Raw genomic sequence first — 22230 nt, 5'->3', positions numbered from 1 at the left:
AATTCGTTCTAACTGCATTTTAATGACAGGTTCATTTCACCCCAACTTGCTGATCAGACTCAATTTCTCCCCCCTGCATCTTTCTGCTCGGTAAAGCCTTCACTGTATGAACAGTGATACGGAAAGAAATGTGTAGAGGGATGTGACGTGAGAGGTGGAAATGAAGGCAGGACAGATGTCTGATGTGGGCGACTTTCCTCTGGGAAGCTGGAGCGCCCTTTACAAACCACTTCCCCCTGGTGAAATAAGGGAACTCGCAACTCAAATCGAACTGTGAAAGGATCAGCGAGGTTTCGCTCACCTGCGCTGCAGGCCAGCGTACCTGGGAGTGCTGCCTTCAGGCCGGAGAAGGGGGACTTACGGCTAGCGGCTGGTTTTAGAACGGCTTTGCCTCACAGTCCGTATCATCCCAGCAGCCCCTGCAGACCAGTCCTGAGACCTGACCTCCATTGGGCTGGGCCCTGCACAAAACAAGAGTGGGGGACAATCTCGGCCTATCTCCCAGAGTCCACTGCTTCGGGCACGGTGAGGGCACGGTGAGGCAGCTACCCAGAGGGCATTGCAAATTAAAGGGTTTGGGACCACATAGAGCAACCGTTCTTAACACAAATCAGCCACCCCCAAGTGCTTAGACCAGTTCTGTCCAACCAGTCCAGTCCCCCAGGGTTCAGGGCTGAAATTCAATGGGAGTTGGGCTCCTTTGGGCATCCCAGATGGTATTTCTAACCCCGGTGGCTTCTGGGGTTTGTATCACTTTGTTAGTTAAACCTTCTAAACAATTGGGTTATTGATTCACCACCATGCGACTCCAGCTTTCTCCACTGGTTTAACTCAGTGGGGGAAAAGGACAAATAATTCTAAACTGCCTGAATATAAAACACTCCCAGTCTCTATTGATGAAGATTCATTTCCTTGGCGTCCCTGATGTCAGAAAGGGCTGACGGTCATCTACAAAGTCTTGGGTGGGAAAACACCCACTACACACAACAAAACAACCAGAGCATTTCTGTTTCACCAGGAGAAGATCCAGGCCTATTTGGAGACTCTGAGGGAAGAAAAGGAAAAGCTGAAGGGATTTAAAGTGACTGGAGAGGGGACAAGCCTGCAGTATCTGGTAGGTCCCCGTTGTTATTAGCCTGCAAGGAGCTGGAGAAGGAGGTCTCTTTGTAGGCAGATTCCTCTGTGGCCTTGGGGAATGAGGACTTGTTGTCTGCATTGCTCCATGACCAGGGATTAGATTCATGTGGGCACCCACACACGTACAGGGGGCCTGAGAAGTCCTCTCCCAGGATCAGGCCCACCTCATATTCTACAGAAGCTAAGCTCCCATTCCAACGAATGAGTTCATTTCTAGCCTTTGTGGCTTTCCCAACTCTCCTCCCAAGCTGAACGGACTATATCCCAGAAAGTGCCATCAGCTGGAGCCCGCAGGCATTTCTTGCGCTGTTTAATAATTGCTTCATTCTTTTTTCTCCTCTGGCATCTCTGCCTCCTGCTGCTCTGGGTCAGGACCGAGGTAGGTCTCTGATGACACAGTGCCATGCCCCTGTCAGACCTGCACACATCCCACGAAGAGATATTAGGAACAAAGAGGAAGGTGTTATGAAATCCACTCCCTAGTAACTACGGTGTGTAGTCAAGTGTCAGATGTAAGGCAATTCTCTCTCCTGCATGCTCAGCACTTATGAAAGACCCTAGACTTTCTCTACATGTCCCTTCCCCACCCCTTTATTAAAAAACAGATACAGACAGAAAACGAGAGGCAGAAGATTGTGTCTGAGTTTCAGGAACTGAAGATGTTTCTAGAGAAAGAAGAGCGACTCCTTCTCGCCCATCTGGACAAGCTGGACAAGGAGATTGTGAAGACACAGAAAGACCACGTCACTCAACTCTCCGAGGAGATTTCCCGTCTCAGCGACCTGATCAGTGAGCTGGAGGGGAAGTATCAGAAGCCAGCGAGTGAATTCCCGCAGGTGAGACCGAGTTAAATACACTCCAGATCCCAACACAGGGACAGGACAACATGGGGTCCAGCAGTCAGAGATCACAATGTAAGTCAGTGTGTGCATTGCTGACGTGCGAATTATTTTTGCCCTTGGAAGAGTTACAGACTCATTCATGTTTGAGATGACATTAATTCAGTCAATGCATGGCCCTGGGGCCAGGGAAGTGCCTCTTTCCCCATTAGCTGCAAAATCCCTTTCCCTTGTCCCCCAGTGTGTGGCATGAGGGACTGAAATTGTTTTTCTCTCTCTCTCCCCTCTAGGACGTCAGAAGCACCTTGAGCAGGTACGTGGCTCTCACTTCCTCCCCCTTGTGCTTCACAATGTTGGGAAAGGGCTTGGGGACCATATGAGCACCACATCCCCCCAAGGCTCTACAGCAAAAGGTGTGGGGCAGGGTCACACGTTGGATGCAAATCTCTCGGATGAACTTAATCCCCAGGCACTCACCCATCTATACAAGACTCTGGAATTCTCTAGTCCATAGGAAAGATGGACCTCTTTCATCCTTGGATCTGGCCTCTGCAGGCCAGATGGGAAGGATATTAATGGGGCCACCGCCTATGGGGGAAGATTGCAAAGCCCTGGCCCGTGTTGCATCTGCTCAGAGGCTGGGAGGGGAGGATTTCTAACTCCAGGCTCCATAAAGCAGCAGCTTCCACCAGCAAGGAATTATAATGAGTCAGTAAACGAAATATAATCATGTGAAATTCTCTCTCTCCAGATGTGAGATGGGGAAGTTCCAGCAGCCAGTGGAGATTTCTCCAGAGCTGGCAGAGATACTCAGCGATTTCTCCCAGAAAATTTTCGCTCTAACGGAGACTCTGAGGAAGTTCAAAGGTACCAAGAAGGAATCTAGGAGGGGAAATGAGGGTGTGTCTCTGAGACCGTGGGAGGAGATGGGCTCTGGCCATTTACTTCATAATTACAGTGTGTACCAATTTAATAAAAGCCAGAAAGTGGAGAAACTGAGCAGATGGAGCAGGGGCCCAGGCACTGGGATGTCTCACGGTGATTCACTCTGTGAGCCTTGGTAAAATTATTAAGGTAAAAACATAGCAAACTGTGGGTGCCTCGGTTTCTCTCTCCCAAATACTGAACGGCAGGACATGAGCTGGGTATCATCCACCACTGCAGCTTGAGACAGTGGGATATGCAGCATCACTGAGAACCAGGCCCCAGGGCCTGAAGTTTGGCAGCCAAAATTTAGACCCTAAATTACAGGTCACTTTTGAAATGTGGACCCAGCCCATCCTTGGGCGCCGGCCCCTGTGGCAGCTCGGGTGGGCCAAAGGTGCAAATCCAGGCGACTCCCTACAACACAGGGAGCCTTTGGTGTCTCCTCCCCAGCAGCTGCAGGCTCAAGAGGTGCTCCTGGGTGGGCAGGGAGTGGAGTTGTTGAAGGCAGGGCGGAGGAGGAAGGGGGTGGGGCAGGGATAGAGGGGCATAGCCAGGGTAAAGCTTCGCCATTCAGGGCCCTGATCCTGCAAAGTCTCCGCAGCCCATTGATGTCAAATGAGCCAAAGGGTGTAAAGTTCCATTCATGCTAAACTCTTGCCAGGATCTGGGTCTAGGTTACGAAAACCTGCACACGGAGAATGAGAGTAACCGCCTGGGGTCTGGAGGAAGAGGGACCCCGGGGAAATCCGTCTCCCACGTCATTCTGCTCGGGGGGGGGGCTGGGAGGGTTAATGGCCGTTTCTGTGGATGCAAGATGCCTGAATGAAAGCGAAAATAGAAAGTGTCGGATTCTTTGATTAAAGAGCTGGGCGTGGCTCTGTCCCTCGCCAACGTTTTCTCTCACGTAATTAAAACACAGTTCTGTCAGCTAAGGGTGGGGATGTCTCTGTAAACATGACACCTGAAACCTCATCTCCTTTCCCCTTTCCCTCTCCAGACTCGCTGCCCTCTGAACTGGAGAGAAAAGGAGGGGAATCACTCGAGTCATACACACCAGGTGAGATTTCACACGGAGATTATCTGTAAAAGAAGAGAAAAATCCCTTGAAAAATTTTTCACAAACTTCAGAGTAGCAGCCGTGTTAGTCTGTATCCGCAAAAAGAGAAGGAGGACTTGTGGCACCTTAGAGACTCACAAATGTATTTGAGCATAAGCTTTTGTGAGCTACAGCTCACTTCATCGGACGCACGGATCCGATGAAGTGAGCTGTAGCTCCCGAAAACTTACACTCAAATAAATTTGTGAGTCTCTAAGGTGCCACAAGTCCTCCTTCTCTTTTCACAAACTTGTCACTCAAGTTACAAATCAAACCAGTATTGACCATGACACCTCCCGCCCCCAAACATAAAAATACACGCACGAAATACGAAGGAGATCCCAAGCAGAGGTCAGATGAACAATCCTGACACCAGCCTTGGTGCTGAGTTCACACCCACGCCAATGAACAGAAACACCCTCCCTGGCCTACACACAAAGCAAAGGTCCTTAACGCTGACCCTGCCGCATCCACACACATCCACATGCCTTTGAACTATTCAGTTCAGAGGGCTGCCTCTGGCCTTGAGAGGTTCTTCTCCAGTGTCCCCTTCCCTTCTCTTCTCCCAGGCCAGGGGGAGGAGAATGGGCTCAGCGCGCAGCTTCCCCCTTGGTTTATATCTGTTGCCTCCCTCCTCTCACACCAACCCCCCCAAACACACACACTCCCCCGCAGCTTCAGGTGCTGACCTTCCTCTAATCCCGAGAGAGGAGCAGCCCCAGCAGGGAGATGCAGCCGGGAAGGAGGGAGAGAGGCAGTTTCTGAAGCCAGCCGGGGGGGAACTGCCAGGGCGTCTCTGCCCGGTCTCAGGCTCTCAGGGCACAGAAGCAGCTCCACGGGCTGCTGGTGTAAATCAAAGACCAGGTGCTGTAATCTTTGTGGCCCTTTTCCCCCTCCGTGCTCTTTGCCATCTAAGCTAGAGCAGCGAAGGGGGAATCTCTGGGATCACACACCCACGATGAGCCTGGGGGCGGGGGGAGATTTTCCTTCAGTTACCAGGAAATTCCCATGAAAGCAACTCTCCCCCACAGCAGTAACCAGACTCACTCTCACCACCACCCAGCACCCAGAGCTCCTGAAGTGTGACCTGGTCATTTGTGTAGACATTGACAGGCCTTTCTAATATTACATTCAGGGTTGTCAGCCGAGAGATCTCTCTCCTCGTGGCTGTCACATCCTTCCCCTTTCCCCCAGGACTCTTCTCCAACATCCCAACTTTCCTTTGGGCTGGGCTGGGCTCTCCCGTTGGGTTTGCTTGTGGCTGTGTGGCGTGGGTAGATGGCGTCTCTCTAACACTGCCAGTTTGTGTCCTCTCTTCTCTCTGGGCTGGGGAAGGGCTTACCCCGTGGTCACAGAGCCACAGGTCCAGTGCTCTTGGACAGCTCTGGAACAGTACCTGGGGGGAAGCCCTTAGCCAGACCCTCGGAGCGTCACACTCTTTCACGAGGGGAAGCCACGTGGCTTCTCCTCCCTCTGGGACCTCACCTCAGAGCCGTCGGCCCCCCTGCTTCAAGCTGTGAGCTCCCTGCAGTGGATCCGCTTGAGTTGGACAGACACCCGAAGGGAGCAATGCACCCCCACCTTCAGCATCTGCAGTGACTCTCAGCCAGCCTTGGTGAGCCCTGAATCTACAGCCCTCTGACCCCTCTCTAGCGCCAGTTCAGGGGAGTGTGTCCCCAGCTGTCAGCAGCCCACCCCTAACAACCCCCACCTGGCCCCTTGTCATAAATATAAAGGGAAGGGTGAACACCTTTAAATCCCCCCTGACCAGAGGAAAAACCCTTTCACCTGTAAAGGGTTAAGAAGCTAAGATAACCTCGCTGGCACCCGACCAAAATGACCAATGAGGAGACAAGATACTTTCAAAGCTGGACGGGGGGGAACCAAAGGGTCCTCTCTGTCTGTGGGATGCTTTTGCCGGGACCAGAGCAGGAATGCAGGTCAGAACTCCTGTAAAGGGCTAATAAGCAATCTAGTTAGATATGCGTTAGATTCTGTTTTGTTTAAATGGCTGATAAAATAAGTTGTGCTGGATGGAATGGATATTCCTGTTTTTGTGTCTTTTGGTAACTTAAGGTTTGGCCTAGAGGGATTCTCTATGTTTTGAATCTGATTACCCTGTAAGGTATTTACCATCCTGATTTTACAGAGGTGATTCTTTTACTTTTTCTTTAATTAAAATTCTTCTTTTAAGAACCTGATTGTTTTTTCATTGTTCTTAAGATCCAAGGGTTTGGGTCTGTGTTCACCTATGCAAATTGGTGAGGATTTTTATCAAGCCTTCCCCAGGAAAGGGGGTGTAGTGCTTGGGGGGATATTTTGGGGGGGGGAGACGTTTCCAAGTGGGCACTTCCCCTGTTATTTTTGTTAGACACTTTGGTGGTGGCAGCATAAAGGTTCAAGGACAAAAGGTAAAAGTTTGTACTTCGGGGAAGTTTTAACCTAAGCTGGTAAGAATAAGCTTAGGGGGGGTCTTTCATGCAGGTCCCCACATCTGTACCCTAGAGTTCAGAGTGGGGAAGGAACCTTGACACCCCTCCTTAGCCCTTTGTTCTTCTTCAAGTGATGGTCCCGGTTGTATTCCATCGAGGGTTTACGCCATGTGCCTGGAGCTGGAGAATTTGAAAGTAGGAGTGTTCGCTGGTCCGTGCATGCGCCCTTGCTTTGTGTCATGGTTTTGTCCGAGGCAATAACCGGCAGGGTGGACCGACCGCGCCTTCAGTTCCTTCTCACCGCCACATGGTCCGAGTCGGAACTGCTAGTGTCCTCTCGTCTCTGACGCACTTAACCCCCCCCACACACACACACACACTTTAGAACTGTACATCGTTTGTTTTATTCAGGTTTGTGTTGGTTTTACTCTAGTTTTAGTGTTTAGCAGTAATTTTAGGAGATAAGAGACGGCAGGGTTCCGTTTTCACTGGTCCCCCCGATCCCAATCCAGCACCCACGCCTGGGTACTGGTTTACGCCGGAGGTCGCCATGAAGCCACAGTTGGATCCAGGCCTGGGGAACACCCGCCCCCCACATACATCAGCCTGAGAAACCCAGAAGCGCACCTCCAACCATGGAGATCATGTCCAGTTCCACGGGTACCAGTACTATGGATCCCGTGCTGGGGCCTAGTCGGGAGCCAAGGATGCATGCGCTTAAGGATGGCAGTGAGTCTTCCTCCAGGCCCAAGAAGGACCATGGGTCCTCCACCAGTTCCAGCCACCGAGAAGTGGCGCTTTCCAAGGCTCACAAGCACAAGAAGTCGCACAGACCGCCAGATCCACTGGTACCAACCATCGAGCCACGCACGCCTTCCAAGTTGGCAGCCCCTAAGTCAAGGGAACCATCGGTTTCGGAAGAGTCCCCCACTCCGGCTCTGGTTCCGGCTCTGGAGCGTGTGCCGCTAACACCGGGGAGGTTGGAGGCGGCACCCGGACCTGTTTACCTCTTTGCTCTGGGGGAAGCGAAGTCTCCATGTCTTCCTGCACAGTCAGCGCCAGGCGGGGATGTGATCTTCAACTCTGGACTTCCCTCAGTCGAGTCACACTTCTACCCACTCCCCTATGGTTCAGACAGATCCCCCCCGGTTCCGACGGTACCGCCACTTCAGCCAGGCTCTGAGTTCTCGTTGGAGGATTCGGATGGCGCGCAGGGGCTGCCGATCCTCTGCCGCTGCTATGAATATCCTAAGGGACCGCCAAGTTTCTGAGAGTCCCTTATTTTTCTCCAACAGAGAAACCACTGTTATCCCATTGCCTGGGGCCCTCCACAGCATCCAATGGATCCATCTTGTTGGCCACACGGTGGGTCCTGGCCACAATATCTACCTTCAGAGCCTCCACATTCAGCAAGACTGGATTCGCTGTTTGGCGGGCAGAAAAGGGGGTACCATGTACTGGCTAAGGGGTCTGAATTTCTGTTCTCTCATCCTCCACCCCCTTCCCTCATGATACAAGCAGTGATGTACCCTGGTAGACAAGGACGGTAAGCCGCTGGACCTTCTGGGGTGCTCGTCAGCCAGCCTCCAATTTTGGATTTCCAACTACCAGGCCTTATTGGCCAAATGCCACTTTCTCAATTACGGTAAATTGGAGGACTTTACAGACAAGCTTCCCTAGCAAGATCGAACCCGTTTCCAAGCTATCTAGGAGGAGGGCAAACTGTTCGGGTGCCGGGGCCCAAACCCAGTCTTGGGTCTTCTCAGAACCTGTCCTCCCATTCAACCTATCGCTCTGCAATGGGACTTCAACCTTGTTCTCTCAACATGAATGAAATCTCCCTTTGAACCATTGTGTTGATGGTCCCTGTCCCTTCTTTCCATGAAGGTCATTTCCCTGGTAGCTCTTACTTCCACAAGAAGGGTAGGTGAATTGGAGGCCATGATGGTCCACTTTCACCACATTCTGTAAGGACAAAGTTTCCCTGTGCCCACACCCCAAGTTTCTGCCAAAGGTTGTCTCCTGCTTTCATCTTAACCAACTCATATACAGTACTCACCTGCTTTCTTCCTTCCAAAGCCTTATGCCTCAGTGGAGGAGAGACTCCTTCACTCCCTTGATGTCTGAAGGACCTTGGCCGTCAACCTGCAGAGGGCAAGACTATTCAGGAATCCCCCGGACTGTTTCTCACTCGAGCCACTTCCAGAGCTGGGTAGGGCAGCCACATGGAGTTCTGTACATGCTTTTGTTGTGGATTGCTCCTCGGTGCAAGACTCTGCGGTGGACGTCTCGTTTGCCGCAGCCGGCCTCCGACCATTCCACCGAGCCAACCTCTTCCTCCCACCCGCCTCCAAATTAGGTGCTCCTTGTTAATCACCCTCAGTAGACTACAGTAGGGACCGTCACTCGAAGGAGAGGAGGTTACTTCTCTCTAACTGGAGGTGTGGTCCCTACCTGTATTCCACTCCCCCTGCTCTTGCCCCTCCACTGCGGATCAGTCCGATTTGTGGTGGAGAAGGAACTGAAGGCATGGTCAGTCCACCCCACCCTTTATCAAACACAGCTGGCTTCCTGCAGAGTTTGAGCCATCCATGGTCGTTGTTTGCTAGGCGCCAAATGACTGCGTAATTGGAGTGGACATTGTCTTGTGGGACTCGCCAGGGACATGGGCCCAGGCTCCAGGCAGTCAGGCATTGGTCTCACCTGGATATCTGACTCTTTGCAGAGGGTAAACAACCTTTTCCCACCTCTTCATTAACCATGCAGCATATGGGGGAAACTGAGGCCCATGCCACATTCATACGAAATATTACAGAAAATTCCCACTCCATCACACCCACCCAATGTCCTCTCCTACAATGTACTCACTGGCCTTAAATCATTGGCTCTTCCCCAGGGCTGCATCTTCATTTCTGATCCCTGGCCGGGGAGCGTTGGATGCATTTGGGCGAGAAAGCTTCCCTTTTGGGGTCCAGAGTTGGTACCTGCCTCCTCTGGACCCTCCTAATTAAACGTTTTTGATGCCTTCCTTGGGAATGGAGCAGCTCCTGAAGGGAAACTGGGAGCTGTTTGCAAGCTCTATAGCGACAGTAGAAGGCAGAGAAGTGGGTCCCATGACCCAGGTTGAGAAACTGCAGTGACATAGAATCAGAGAAGATCAGGGTTGGAAGGGACCTCATGTGGTGTCTAGTCCAACCCCCTGCTCAAAGCAGGACCAATCCCCAACTAAATCATCCCAGCCAGGGATTTGTCAAGCCGGGCCTTATAAACCTCTAAGGAAGGAGATCCCACCACCTCCCTAGGTAACCCATTCCCGTGCTTCACCACCCTCCTTGTGAAAAAGTTTTTCCTAATATCCAACCTAAACCTCCCCCCCTGCAACTTGAGACCATTACTCCTTGTTCTGTCATCTGCTACCACTGAGAATAGTCTAGAGCCATCCTCTTTGGAACCCCCTCTCAGGTAGTTGAAAGCAGCTATCAAATCCCGCCTCATTCTTCTCTTCCGTAGACTAAACATCCCCAGTTCCCTCAGCCTCTCCTCATAAGTCATGTGTTCCAGTCCCCTCATCATTTTTGTTGCCCTCCGCTGGACTCTTTCTAATTTTTCCACATCCTTCTTGTAGTGCGGGGCCCAAAACTGGACACAGTACTCCAGATGAGGCCTCACCAATGTCGAATAGAGGGAAACGATCACGTCCCTCGATCTGCTGGCAATGCCCCTACTTATACAGCCCAAAATGCTGTCCGGACATCTCTGTCCAGGGCACCTGAGACTGAGCAGAGGCAGCCACCCGGGATCCAGGACTGTCCCAGCCAGAATGGGGCAGCCGGGGAGTGTGAGGAATGGTCCCAGCCTCCCCCAGGGCTGAGCTCTGCCCTAACGCTCGGCTTTTCTCTCCCCCGCAGTGAATGTGACTCTGGATCCGGACACGGCCCATCCCGAACTCGTCCTCTCTGGGGATCGGAAAAGTGTGACATGGGAACATAGGCAGCAGGCTCTGCCCGACAACCCTGAGAGATTCGACCGACGTCACTGCGTGCTGGGCTGTGAGGGATTCACCTGCGGGAGACATTGCTGGGAGGTGGAGATGGAAGTGGAGGATGAGGGACGCTGGGCGGTGGGGGTGGCCAGAGAGTCTGTGCGGAGGAAGGAACGGATCAACCTTAACCCCAAGGAGGGGATCTGGGCGGTGGAGCTGTGGGGGCATCAGTTCCGGGCTCTCACCTCCCCTGTGACCCCCCTGAGCCGGGTCCCCAGCAGGATCTGGGTTTGTCTGGACTGTGAATGGGGGCAGGTGACATTTTTCGATTCTGGTACCGAGGCCCCGATCTTCACTTTCCCGCTGGCCTCTGTCGCCGGGGAGAGAATCCGCCCCTGGCTCTTAGTAAGATCGAGCAGTGGGGTCAGACTGCGTCCCTGAGATGGGGTGTGGGGGTGGCAGGCGGCAGGGACACAGAACTGATTATTTGGGATTTGCGGTGGGGAGAAGCTGGAGTCCTGCACCAGCAGGCTGCTTGGGAGAGGGAGACCCAGGGGGTGGGGGTGAGGGGGGTGACCTCCAGATTACCAGGGAAGGGATGCTGTTCTTGGTGGTAGGAGATGACAGAACAAGGAGGAATGGTCTCAAGTTGCAGTGGGGGAGGTCTAGGTTGGATATTAGCAAACACTATTTCACTAGGAGGGTCGTGAAGCACTGGAATGGGTTCCCTAGAGAGGTGGTGGAATCTCCTTCCTTAGTGGTTTTTAAGGCCCGGCTTGACAAAGCCCTGGCTGGGATGATTTAGTTGGGGGTTGGTCCTGCTTTGAGCAGGGGGTTGGACTAGATACCTCCTGAGGTCCCTTCCGACCCTGATAGTCTATGATTCTGGGAAGGATTTGTGTGTGTTGGGGGGTAAGTTAAGGAAATAGGTTTAAGTAAATAGGGGTCAAAACTGGATTTAGTTGAACTGGTGCGTCCGGTTATGTGTATGCAGCTCCATGGATTAAAAACCGTTTCTCGTCAGCGCTCCTTTCTGTCCATTTATTGAAAGCTGCCACATGCACTCTGGTAAATCTGCCCCCAGCGAATGGCCACAAAGCTTCAATCTTGTAAAAGGTTGGATGGGAACAGATACAGCCAGCGGGAGCTGAGAGCACTGGTTGCTGTACAGGATCCAGGGACCACGGCCCCAAACCTGCAGGGGCCACCACGTGGGTCCAGGGGTCTGTCCATCGGGGGCAGCTCGGAGAGGGAAGAGGCAGCCCCCAGGGTGTTGTGCCGAGGTCCAGGAAACAGCAGCCGGACAAATGGGGTTGAGTGACGGCTACAGATCACAAGGGACACATTCAGCAGAAAAAAACCAACCCTGCAGCAATGAGGTCCTTCCCCTTAACATCCCCTCTCTGCCAACAGCATCCAGCTGTCCAGAAAAGGCAGGGGGGAAGAAGCTAAAGTACGCTTGTGCCTAGTTCATTTTAATTAGCTGTGGCCACAACAGTTACCCCCCCTCTCCCGCCGTAGTCAGATTTCTTATTGTGGCTTCACGTGGCCGCTTCCCAGACTCTCAGCACCCACCTCGGAGCTGGAAAAGGCTGCTTCAGGGAAGAGCCCGAGCATCGCCCGAGGAATGCAAGGGAGACCCGGAGCGCCCTGCGGTCTGTAGGTCTGGCCTACATTCCTTGTTCCCAGAGATCTAACTTTGCATTTGGCTGTGTGAACGCACCTTCTGTCTGAATGGGCCCAGCTTACCCAGTGATCCGGGTCCCTGTGTGGGACGGGCCTGGCCCCAGCATTATTTACCGCCCCACCAAGCTGTGTACCCACTGCCCAGTGTATGAGCAATGATTGTATGGTTCCTGCCAGGGCACTGATGAAAATGCTGATGAATATTGGTTCTAGAACGGATCCCTGCCAGGATGTTCTTAATTCACTTTGAAAAACCAACCCCAAGCAACCACCAGCAAACCTGGCTCCTTCACACACAGCAGAGCTGATGTTTCGGGCTGTATTCATCTCCATGAGGTGACTGAGCCACTTCACGTCTCTCTGATATTCTGCAGCGGCTGTGTAGAGAAGCCCTTTCCCTCCTGTTAAAATGACGACTCCTCCACGCTTACCTGGATTGTCTTGACATTTACTGTGCCTTGTGGGAGTGCAGGGTAGGGCTAGTGATTCAAACGTAGGGTCATTTGATCTTGATGTTCCCGAGATACAGCTGGCTCCAAAACACAAAACAGAACAACAACAAACCGAAACAGAGACAACAGCATTTCATAAAATTCATAGATTCTACCAACGATGAAGTTTGAAACCCACCCTGGACACAAATCGGAGAATGAACTGCAAACAAGTGGGTGACATCCACCTCTGCCAGTGTTTCTTTATAATTATTTATTTTCGTTTGGAGAAATGTGAGGGGTGATATGGGGTGGGTGGCAGAGGAAGCTGGGAGGCTGGAGACAGAGGAGTGCGGGGGCTGTCAACCCCAAATTCTCCCTAGGTCTTTTTGTTATTTCCTTATCTCAGTCTTGTATCAGCTGCAACATGTAGGTGATAAATACAGCTGCCTAAATGATTGTTAACTCTTACAACAAGCCTCTTTCCATTCAAAATACTAGGAAATTAAATAGCAAAACAAACAAACAAATAAAAAAACCCAACCAAACCAACCAACCAAAACCAAACAAGCAAAACCCCAGAGAACAAAGAAACCCCACAACGTTGTTAAAGGAGCATTCAAGTTCCCCAGTGACAGCTCCAGAATGTCGAGTTCATCAAAACTAAAATTTCGGAACACCAGGAAACACAGAGTTAATGTACATGGCAACACAGCGGCCTCTTTGAGTGGTGCCCCAAGACCCCCACAGCACTCGCCCTCTGCCTCTGGAGACAGTGCCTGGCACGCAGGGAATAGGGCACACGACAACTGTCACACGAGTCTGCTCCCCAGAAACAAGCTCAAGCCTGTCGAATTTTATAACCCTCCCTGCCCTATTACAATCCTTTCACCCTTACTCACCAGACTGCATTCAACAATCTGGTTGGGTTCAGTGGGTTGGTTGGTGGATGGATTGTTTGGGTGGATTGATGGGTTGTTTGGTGGGTGGGTGGGTTGGTTGGTGACTGGGTGGGTGGATTGGTTGGGTCGGTTGGTGAATGGGTGGGTGGATGGGTTGGTTGGTGGGTGGATAGGTGGGTTGGTTGGTGGGTTGTGGGTGGATTGGTTGATTGGGTGGATGGGTTGGTTGGTGGGTGGATTGTTTGGGTGGATTGATGGGTTGTTTGGTGGGTGGGCTGGTTGGTGAGTGGGTGGCTGGATGGGTTGGTTGTTGGGTTGGAGGGTGGATTCGTTGGGTCGGTTGGTGAATGGGTGGGTGGATGGGTTGGTTGGTGGGTGGATAGGTGGGTTGGTTGGTGGGTTGTGGGTGGATTGGTTGATTGGGTGGATGGGTTGGTTGGTGGGTGGATTGATGGGTTGTTTGGTGGGTGGGTTGGTTGGTGAGTGGGTGGCTGGATGGGTTGGTTGTTGGGTTGGAGGGTGGATTGGTTGGGTCGGTTGGTGAATGGGTGGGTGGATGGGTTGGTTGGTGGGTGGATAGGTGGGTTGGTTGGTGGGTTGTGGGTGGATTGGTTGATTGGGTGGATGGGTTGTTTGGTGGGTGGATTGATGGGTTGTTTGGTGGGTGGGTTGGTTGGTGAGTGGGTGGCTGGATGGGTTGGTTGTTGGGTTGGAGGGTGGATTGGTTGGGTCGGTTGGTGAGTGGGTGGGTGGATGGGTTGGTTGGTGGGTGGATTGGTTGGTTGGTTGGGTTGGGTGGGTGGGTTGGTGGGGTGGGTTGTGGGTGGATTGGTTGATTGGGTGGATGGGTTGGTTAGTGGGTGGGTGGGTGGGTGGATTGGTTGGGTTGGTTAGTGAGTTGGGATTTGGTTGGTGGATTGGTTGGTTGGTTGAGTGAGTTGTGGGTTGGGGGTGGATATGTTGGGTGGGGGGGTGGATGGGTTGGTTGGTTGGTGTTGTCACCATTCAATTTATTATAGCCTGCAAAAAAAAACCCAGGAAGAAGTGGCTCTTCGAAATCATTGCTGGATTCAGATAACTTGGGACACCTGAAAGCTTGAGTCTGCTGGTACGGACACTTCCAGCTACCCCGTGGCTGTTTCTTTAAGAGAGGACTCATGCTTCCCCTCATGACAGGCGTAGCAATTGCTGCCCGTTCCCAGCTACTGTTGTTACCTTCACTGCCTAACTCAGCACATGCTGCACGAGGAGAGCACATCGAGCCGTTCGGTACGAAACCAGATTTCCTTTAAAAAGTGTAAGGAAAAGCGACGAGAAAATGCGGCTGTTATTTTATAGCCAGAATGAGCTGTGCAACTTGATAACCTGAAACAGTGACTTGAAGTGTAACTATCTCAACAAAACCAGTGAGATCTGATCACACCCTGAAGACTGGTTCTTCTGAGAAGCTTTTACAATTGCAACCCTTCTGCCAGTCAGAGTTGGCAGCAACAAGGGGAGGTTCAGTAGCTAGGGGTCCCTTTTCAACAACAAAACACAAAACCGTCTTGAGCCCCCATCCAGCGACCTGGGATAATTACACACACACATCCTGGGTGCTTCTAAGAGGCATACTTCCCCTCTCGCAAGCACAGAGTCTGAATATAGCAAAAAAAACCCGTTTAATAAAAGGAGGGAAATAATGCAGCATTAATTTGGGGAAACACCGCAAACAGGATTTATAAACACAAACCATGAGCAAAAGACCGACCCCCAAGTAAGTTGGGCAGTGCCCTTTTCCCCTCAGGTTCTTAAGTCCAGCAACCCAAAAGTCCCATTAATATGCCAGTCCCTTCTCTGCATCGCAGAGTGCCGCGGCAGAGTTCACCTCCCACTCGAGGTGGAGGGGGTCAGGAGGCAGCTTACACACGCCGCGCTGCTCGGGCAGTCACTGGCCACCCCTTTGTCGTGAGATCTTTTGTGGTGTTTGAACACTGACAATGATCAATATCTCTCAGCACAAACTCTCAGGGTGAGACACTCCGAGAGGCCGAGACTGAAACAGGGAAGGAGGTTACTGCCCGAAAGATCCCTGCAGTGATGTGAGATACCCTCAGGAGAGGGAGAGGGCGGGAGATGGGGGAACAGAGCTGGGAAACTCCTGCGTTTGCGATCAGAGCGAGGCAGCTGAGGCTGAGAACTGTGAACTCCCTGCATCAGAGCCAGAGACAGACAGGAACTGGCCTGTGAGTGTCGTGTGAAGCTGCCCCTGAGCTCCAAAGGGCCATGAACGACACCCCAAGAAGAATGATGCGGGGAGGGGGCAGCGTCTCCCTATTATGAGATGACAAGTTTGGGCACAGGCAGGACGGGAGCCGGGGATGTCAGCAGACCTGGCCAGCCTTGAACCCAGGCTGACCCCCATCATTGAGGCCAGAGGGAGAGAAGGAGCCTGACAGCTCAGCTGGTCACCCCTTCCCCATCTATCACAGTGTCCTGTGTGGGGACGACAGAGACTGTCTCTGCCCCACTCACCCCACAGTCATCCCTCCAACCAGAGCTCTTTGGGTTCCCTGCTCTCGGGGTGTTTGCTTTTGTGCCTGGCTCCCAGTGTCTCTCATGGCTCCTCGGCCCTTCTCTACCCATTTACAAACGTTGCTGGTTCATGCAGGCGTTGGGCGCGGCCAGGTGCTGGACTGGGGGTGAAAAGTCCCGTGTTGGGCTGGGCTGGGGCTGGGGAAAGGAGTCTGCCTTTGTTCGGCCTTTGAAATAATAAAGTAGAATTTAGTTTCTCCCACTCCCAGTGTCCTGTGTTTTGCATTACATGCCTACCCGCTCCAGAGCTAAGGTTAAAGGTAAAAGCAATGCAAACATGGTCTGGGATGGAAATACACAGCGAGGTCACCCAAACAACCGCATCCCTGCATGCATCTGATGAAGTGGGCTTTAGCCCACGAAAGCTTAGGCTCAAATAAGTTTGTTAGTCTCTAAGGGGCCACAAGCAGTCCTCGTTCTTTTTGCTGATCCCTGTCATAGGCTCCTCAAACTTCCCATAGAGATAAAACTCACTCAACTTTTGTGCCCCCTGCCCTGAGCCCAGTCCAAACCAGGAAGAGTCTGACTGCGTTCACAGGGTCATTCACCTCTCCCTCACCCTGGTGTAAACCAGATGTAATCCCACTGGAACCCCTTGTTCTGTCTACACCCGTGCGAAGTTGTAGGGAGAGGAGAATCAGACCTGTTAGCGGGAAATATACTCACACACATAGAGAGAGACTCTGACCCCGAGCTCAAGACCCCTGTCCTCACAACCTTACCGTCTGCCTGATTGCAGGTCGGGCACATTGAAATCAATGGGGCCATTCGCAGTAGTATGAGGAAAGGCGTGTACAATTTGGCAGGGTTGGGAATTGAGAGCACTAGGCTGGGGAGTTTCTCTCTGATGATCTTCGGCCTGTTCCTCCGACCACAGCTTTCCCCGTTTCATTCTTGTCTGACTACACAGGAATTGTTTCTATTGATCCTGGGATTATTTTTAATACCGTAGCGGCTAGAGGCTGCTCCCATGCTCGGGGCAGGGTGTCGTGTTATACATACCCAGCGTGAGAGACAGCTCCTAAGGGAACGAGCGTCAAGGCTGAATCTACAAAACAAACCAAGTCAGGATTCTGCAGGCGTCGGGAACATCTCTGCGCACTTTTAAACCAGGGTTTCAACTTCCGATGTGTGTGAAAAAAACAGATTTTTCTTTCCCCAAATTACAGCCCTTCCAAGAGTGCAGAACACAGCCCGCAGGAGTGACAAAATTGGCCTCTCCAGCGAGGGTGACCGGATGTCCCGATTTTATAGGGACAGTCCCCGTAATTGGGGCTTTTTCTTACATAGAGGCCTATTACCCCCCAGCCCCTGTCTGGATTTTTCACACTTGCTATCTGCTCACCCGGTCTCTAGCCGCAGTCACCTGAGGATCGGAGAGCTTGGAGGATTCCCCTCTGCACAGTCCCCTGGTTCATCTCTCTGACCCTGGAGGACTCCCATCTACACCGTCTCCTGGTTCCTCTCTGATGCTGGAGGACTCCCATCTACACAGCTTTCCTCCTGGGTCATCTCTATGAGGGTGGAGAACTCCCATCTGCCCAGCCCCCTGGCCCCCCACGTCTAGGACCCCTGGAAGCTCCTTCCCCCTCTTCTCCATATGCTCTGTGGCTATTAAAGTTCCTTTTAACTCCTACATATGTCAGTGCGGCGTTCAAAAGAATTCTTCATCTTCCTTCCTTTTCAATTTCCCAGCTGCCCTTGTTGAGGGCAGAGTCCTGGGATTTGCTGCCCCACTTGGCGGGGTCACCCCAGCACCTGCGGGGACCTCACCAGCTTGGGGTTTTGGGGTTTACTAGGAGGAGCCTGTGGGCTCTCTCGGGTGCTGCACGGGACCCTGGGCACCCGGGATTCCCCAGTGAGCCCTGCAGCGTGAGACACCCCGCACCGGGACTAGGGGGGGTTTCTCTGCCTCATTGTAGGATCCTAGTGTAGACAAGGCTCAGGGTAGTTTCACCCGCGACAGCCACACGATCGCCGGGATGGCCGCGAGCCAGGGCCCCAAAAACAACGAGGAGTCCGGTGGCACCTTAAAGACGAACAGATTTATTTGGGCCTGAGCTTTCCTGGGTAAACCCCCCCCCCCGCCACTTCTTCAGCTGCAACAAAGCCACCCACACCCTATTTTGGGGACCACGGCAGGTGTCTCCTCACCCCATTTGTGGGAACTTTGACCCCCCCCGTCCCTCCTGGGGATTCCCCTCCCCCGTGCCACTGTCCCGCAGCGCCTCCCCCGTTCTGACCCCCAGGAGCAGCCGGAGGGGCCAGTGGTGAGGCTGGGAGGTGCCTGTGGGGAGGGGCAGATGTGTGGGGGGTGTCTGGCATGGGGGATGGGGGAGGATAAGGTGGGGAGGGGCAGGACTTGGGTCTCCATCAGATCTGCAGGCAGAACTGATGGCAGGGGGGGCGAGGATTGATTGAGGGTTGGGGCCGGATAGGTGGCTGGGCAGGGGGCCTGGCAGATGTGGGGTGGGGGGTGGGAGCTTGTGCAGAGAAACAAAAATCACTTTACTGGCTACATGTGGGTGAGGGGCTCTGCTAGTTCTCACCCACCCCCCGGGAGGTTCAGACACCAAAAGGCACCAAACTCACAACCGAATCTTTTAAAAAAAGCACATGGTTTGGGGGAGGCAGGAGCACCGGTTATTGAGTGAGCCAGACATGGGCAGCGGGTATCATAGGCAAGGGGAGGCTGAGAGCCGGGGGCGGAGGGAGGATCTCACCTGTTTTACTCCAAGCCAGGGCCCCAAAGTGAGGGAAATCCCTTCCCCAACTCACTTCAGGATCGCTGCCCGAGGCTGGCATCAGTGTAAACAGAATTAACCCGAACTCTTCACTGGTTTCCTCTCCCTTGGGAAGCCGAACAAGGCCCAGTCATTCCTTACTCCACTGAGGGACAACCCTGGGATCAGGGGGGTAACATAATCAGGCATCATAAGGACACGGCAATACCCACGAAGTCTTTCAGTTATGAGCGGAGCGGTGCCCGGGAGTGTGCGAGCCAGTGCCCCGGTTCTGTGTGACACGGTTCCTGCCTCTGGGAGCAGAGGAACGAATTCCCGGTATCGGGGGGTGTAGCCGGGTTAGTCTGTACCCACAAAAACAACGGGGAGCCCGGTGGCACCTTAAAGACGAACCGGCTTCTTTGGGCCTCAGCTTTGGGCGTGGGGAAGAAACCCACTTCTTCAGAGGCCTGACTCCAGAGGTGAGGTCCAGATGTGACCCAAGGGCGGGGTAAGAGCGGCAGGGAGATGCAGGGAGGCTGGCGCCTGGCCTGAAGGAGATAGCTACCGGCCTGGGAGGCGGGGGGCTCTGGGACTGGCTGGACACGGGTGGGGGGAGATTTACCCAGCGCTGGGGCGGAATCACTCCAGGGATGCCGCTGCCAAAGGCCCTGGGACCCGCGAACCCCTCTCCCAGCCTATTTCTCCTTCTGCCCCTTCCAGGGTCTCCTCCTCCCCTGCCCAGCCCCCCCGGGCTGGGAGCCTTTTGGTCACTTTCGGTCACTTTGGATGCTGCCCCTGGGGCTGGAGCCAGGTGGCGGCGGCTCTGCGGGGGCGCAGGGAGGGGGCCGGCCGGAGAGAGCCCCCCCACTCCCCGGCCCCCCGTGTGCACTGTTGCAGCCCGGGGGTGGTTTGGACGGACACAGACACGGGGCTGGAGCCGGCCGGGAGCGGTGGTGCTGGGAGGAAGGAAGCGGGGAATCGGGGAGAACAAAGGGACACGGGCCAGGGGCTTTTGCGCGGCGCCCGGCGGGGACCTGTGACCCGGGAGCGGGGCCGCTCCCCCGGGGTCTCTGCTGGGGGGGACCCCGGCCCTGCCCAGCCCGGGGCGGGGGGGACTTTCTCCAGCTGGGCCCGGCCCCCCCCCCGGCAACTCCGGAGCCGTCAGGTAACTCAGAGAGAGCCGCGGGGACCGGGACTCGCTGCGTTATCAGGGGCGTCGGGCGCCGTCAGTGCCCGGCATACGCGGCTCTGGGCCGGGCGTGTGGGCTCCCCTGCCCCCGGCTCAGGGCCAGCGTCCGCCAGGGGCGAGACTGGAGGTGGGGCAAGAGACCCGGCCCCAGTGGGGCTCCCCTTGGTGGGTCTGGGGGTGGAGGGGCAGGGAAGGGAGGGAGGAGAAATGAGCCGGAGATGGCGACCGTGTGGACTGACCTGGCTCTGGGCAGGCAGGAGATTGCAGGGGGAGAAGAGCAGGGCAGGGAGGGATGGAAAATGAGCCGGAGATGGAGGGAGGGGACAGACCGTGTGGACGTGGGGAGGTGGACCTGGCTCTGGGCAGGCAGGAGATTGCAGGGAGAAGAGCAGGGGAGGGAGGGATGGAAAATGAGCCGGAGATGGAGGGAGGGGACAGACCGTGTGGACGTGGGGAGGTGGACCTGGCTCTGGGCAGGCAGGAGATTGCAGGGGGAGAAGAGCAGGGCAGGGAGGGATGGAAAATGAGCCGGAGATGGAGGGAGGGGACAGACCGTGTGGACGTGGGGAGGTGGACCTGGCTCTGGGCAGGCAGGACATTGCAGGGAGAAGAGCAGGGGAAGGAGGGATGGAAAATGAGCCGGAGATGGAGGGAGGGGACAGACCGTGTGGACGTGGGGAGGTGGACCTGGCTCTGGGCAGGCAGGAGATTGCAGGGGGAGAAGAGCAGGGGAGGGAGGGATGGAAAATGAGCCGGAGATGGAGGGAGGGGACAGACCGTGTGGACGTGGGGAGGTGGACCTGGCTCTGGGCAGGCAGGAGATTGCAGGGGGAGAAGAGCAGGGGAGGGAGGGATGGAAAATGAGCCGGAGATGGAGGGAGGGGACAGACCGTGGGGAGGTGGACCTGGCTCTGGGCAGGCAGGAAATTGCAGGGGGAGAAGAGCAGGGCAGGGAGGGATGGAAAATGAGCCGGAGATGGAGGGAGGGGACAGACCGTGTGGACGTGGGGAGGTGGACCTGGCTCTGGGCAGGCAGGAGATTGCAGGGGGAGAAGAGCAGGGCAGGGAGGGATGGAAAATGAGCCGGAGATGGAGGGAGGGGACAGACCGTGTGAACGTGGGGAGGTGGACCTGGCTCTGGGCAGGCAGGAGATTGCAGGGGGAGAAGAGCAGGGGAGGGAGGGATGGAAAATGATCCGGAGATGGAGGGAGGGGACAGACCGTGGGGAGGTGGACCTGGCTCTGGGCAGGCAGGAGATTACAGGGAGAAGAGCAGGGGAGGGAGGGATGGAAAATGAGCCAGGGAGGGAGGGGACAGACCGTGTGGACCGGAGGAGATGGACCTGGCTCTGGGCAGGCAGGACATTGCAGGGGGAGAAGAGCAGGGGAGGGAGGGATGGAAAATGAGCCGGAGATGGAGGGAGGGGACAGACCGTGGGGAGGTGGACCTGGCTCTGGGCAGGCAGGAGATTGCAGGGGGAGAAGAGCAGGGCAGGGAGGGATGGAAAATGAGCCGGAGATGGAGGGAGGGGACAGACCGTGTGGACGTGGGGAGGTGGACCTGGCTCTGGGCAGGCAGGACATTGCAGGGGGAGAAGAGCAGGGGAGGGAGGGATGGAAAATGATCCGGAGATGGAGGGAGGGGACAGACCGTGGGGAGGTGGACCTGGCTCTGGGCAGGCAGGAGATTACAGGGAGAAGAGCAGGGGAGGGAGGGATGGAAAATGAGCCAGGGAGGGAGGGGACAGACCGTGTGGACGTGGGGAGGTGGACCTGGCTCTGGGCAGGCAGGAGATTGCAGGGAGAAGAGCCGGTGACAGACGTCGCGATGGTTTCCTTTAAACAATTGATAAAATTATCTCTAGTTCTTCCCCGTTTTCTCTTTAATTCTCAAACAGGGATGGACAAATCTCTGTCCGTTTCCCCCTCTCTCAAATCGCGGAGACGTTGTCTAGTCTTCGCAGGTTTTGCCACTTTAAAAATGCCCCTTTAAAATCTCCCCCAGGCCAGGTGGAGGAGCCTATGGCTTTTCTTGGCTCCAAAGCTTGTTGTCTCTTTCGCCAGCCAAAGTTGGTCCAACACAAGATGTTCCCTCCCCTGCCTTTTCTAGCCAATATCCTGGGACCAACAAGGCTACAAGAGCACTGCGTACCCTGGCCGAAAATCTTCTCAGAGTAGGGGGGTTTCCCTGCCCCTTTTATCTGCACCCAGTTGTCCTTGTTTAGGTGGGAAATTGTAGCCCCAAGTCAGGGGGTTAAGGGGCAGAGCTTGGGAGAGCCCTGAGAAGCAGCTGGGGTGGGGATTCTCCT

General features: G+C 54.4%; 1 protein-coding gene and 1 long non-coding RNA gene across 2 annotated transcripts in view; one reads left to right on the top strand and one right to left on the bottom strand.

The window, feature by feature from the left end:
• Positions 1-1668: 1668 nt before the first annotated feature.
• Positions 1669-22230, top strand: part of LOC141978802 (uncharacterized) — a 33978-nt gene continuing 13416 nt past the window's right edge. Inside the window, exons 1-6 of the mRNA XM_074941116.1 lie at positions 1669-1973; positions 2267-2289; positions 2728-2843; positions 3901-3960; positions 10340-10818; positions 17929-18028. Coding sequence (XP_074797217.1) covers positions 1710-1973; positions 2267-2289; positions 2728-2843; positions 3901-3960; positions 10340-10818; positions 17929-18028 — 1042 coding nt within the window. The 5' untranslated portion in view covers positions 1669-1709. The remainder of the gene's footprint in view (positions 1974-2266; positions 2290-2727; positions 2844-3900; positions 3961-10339; positions 10819-17928; positions 18029-22230) is intronic.
• On the bottom strand, positions 12466-20297 carry LOC141978943 (uncharacterized). Its single transcript, XR_012636446.1, has 3 exons — positions 20161-20297; positions 18730-18908; positions 12466-12628 (listed from the first exon to the last, which is right to left on the bottom strand). It is a non-coding gene; the product is annotated as an uncharacterized LOC141978943 (long non-coding RNA).

Source organism: Natator depressus, chromosome 28 (genome assembly GCF_965152275.1).
Source record: "Natator depressus isolate rNatDep1 chromosome 28, rNatDep2.hap1, whole genome shotgun sequence".
In the NCBI taxonomy this organism is placed as follows: domain Eukaryota; kingdom Metazoa; phylum Chordata; order Testudines; family Cheloniidae; genus Natator; species Natator depressus.
Note: the sequence above shows the minus strand (reverse complement) of the source record. Positions and strands in the feature narration are given on the sequence as shown.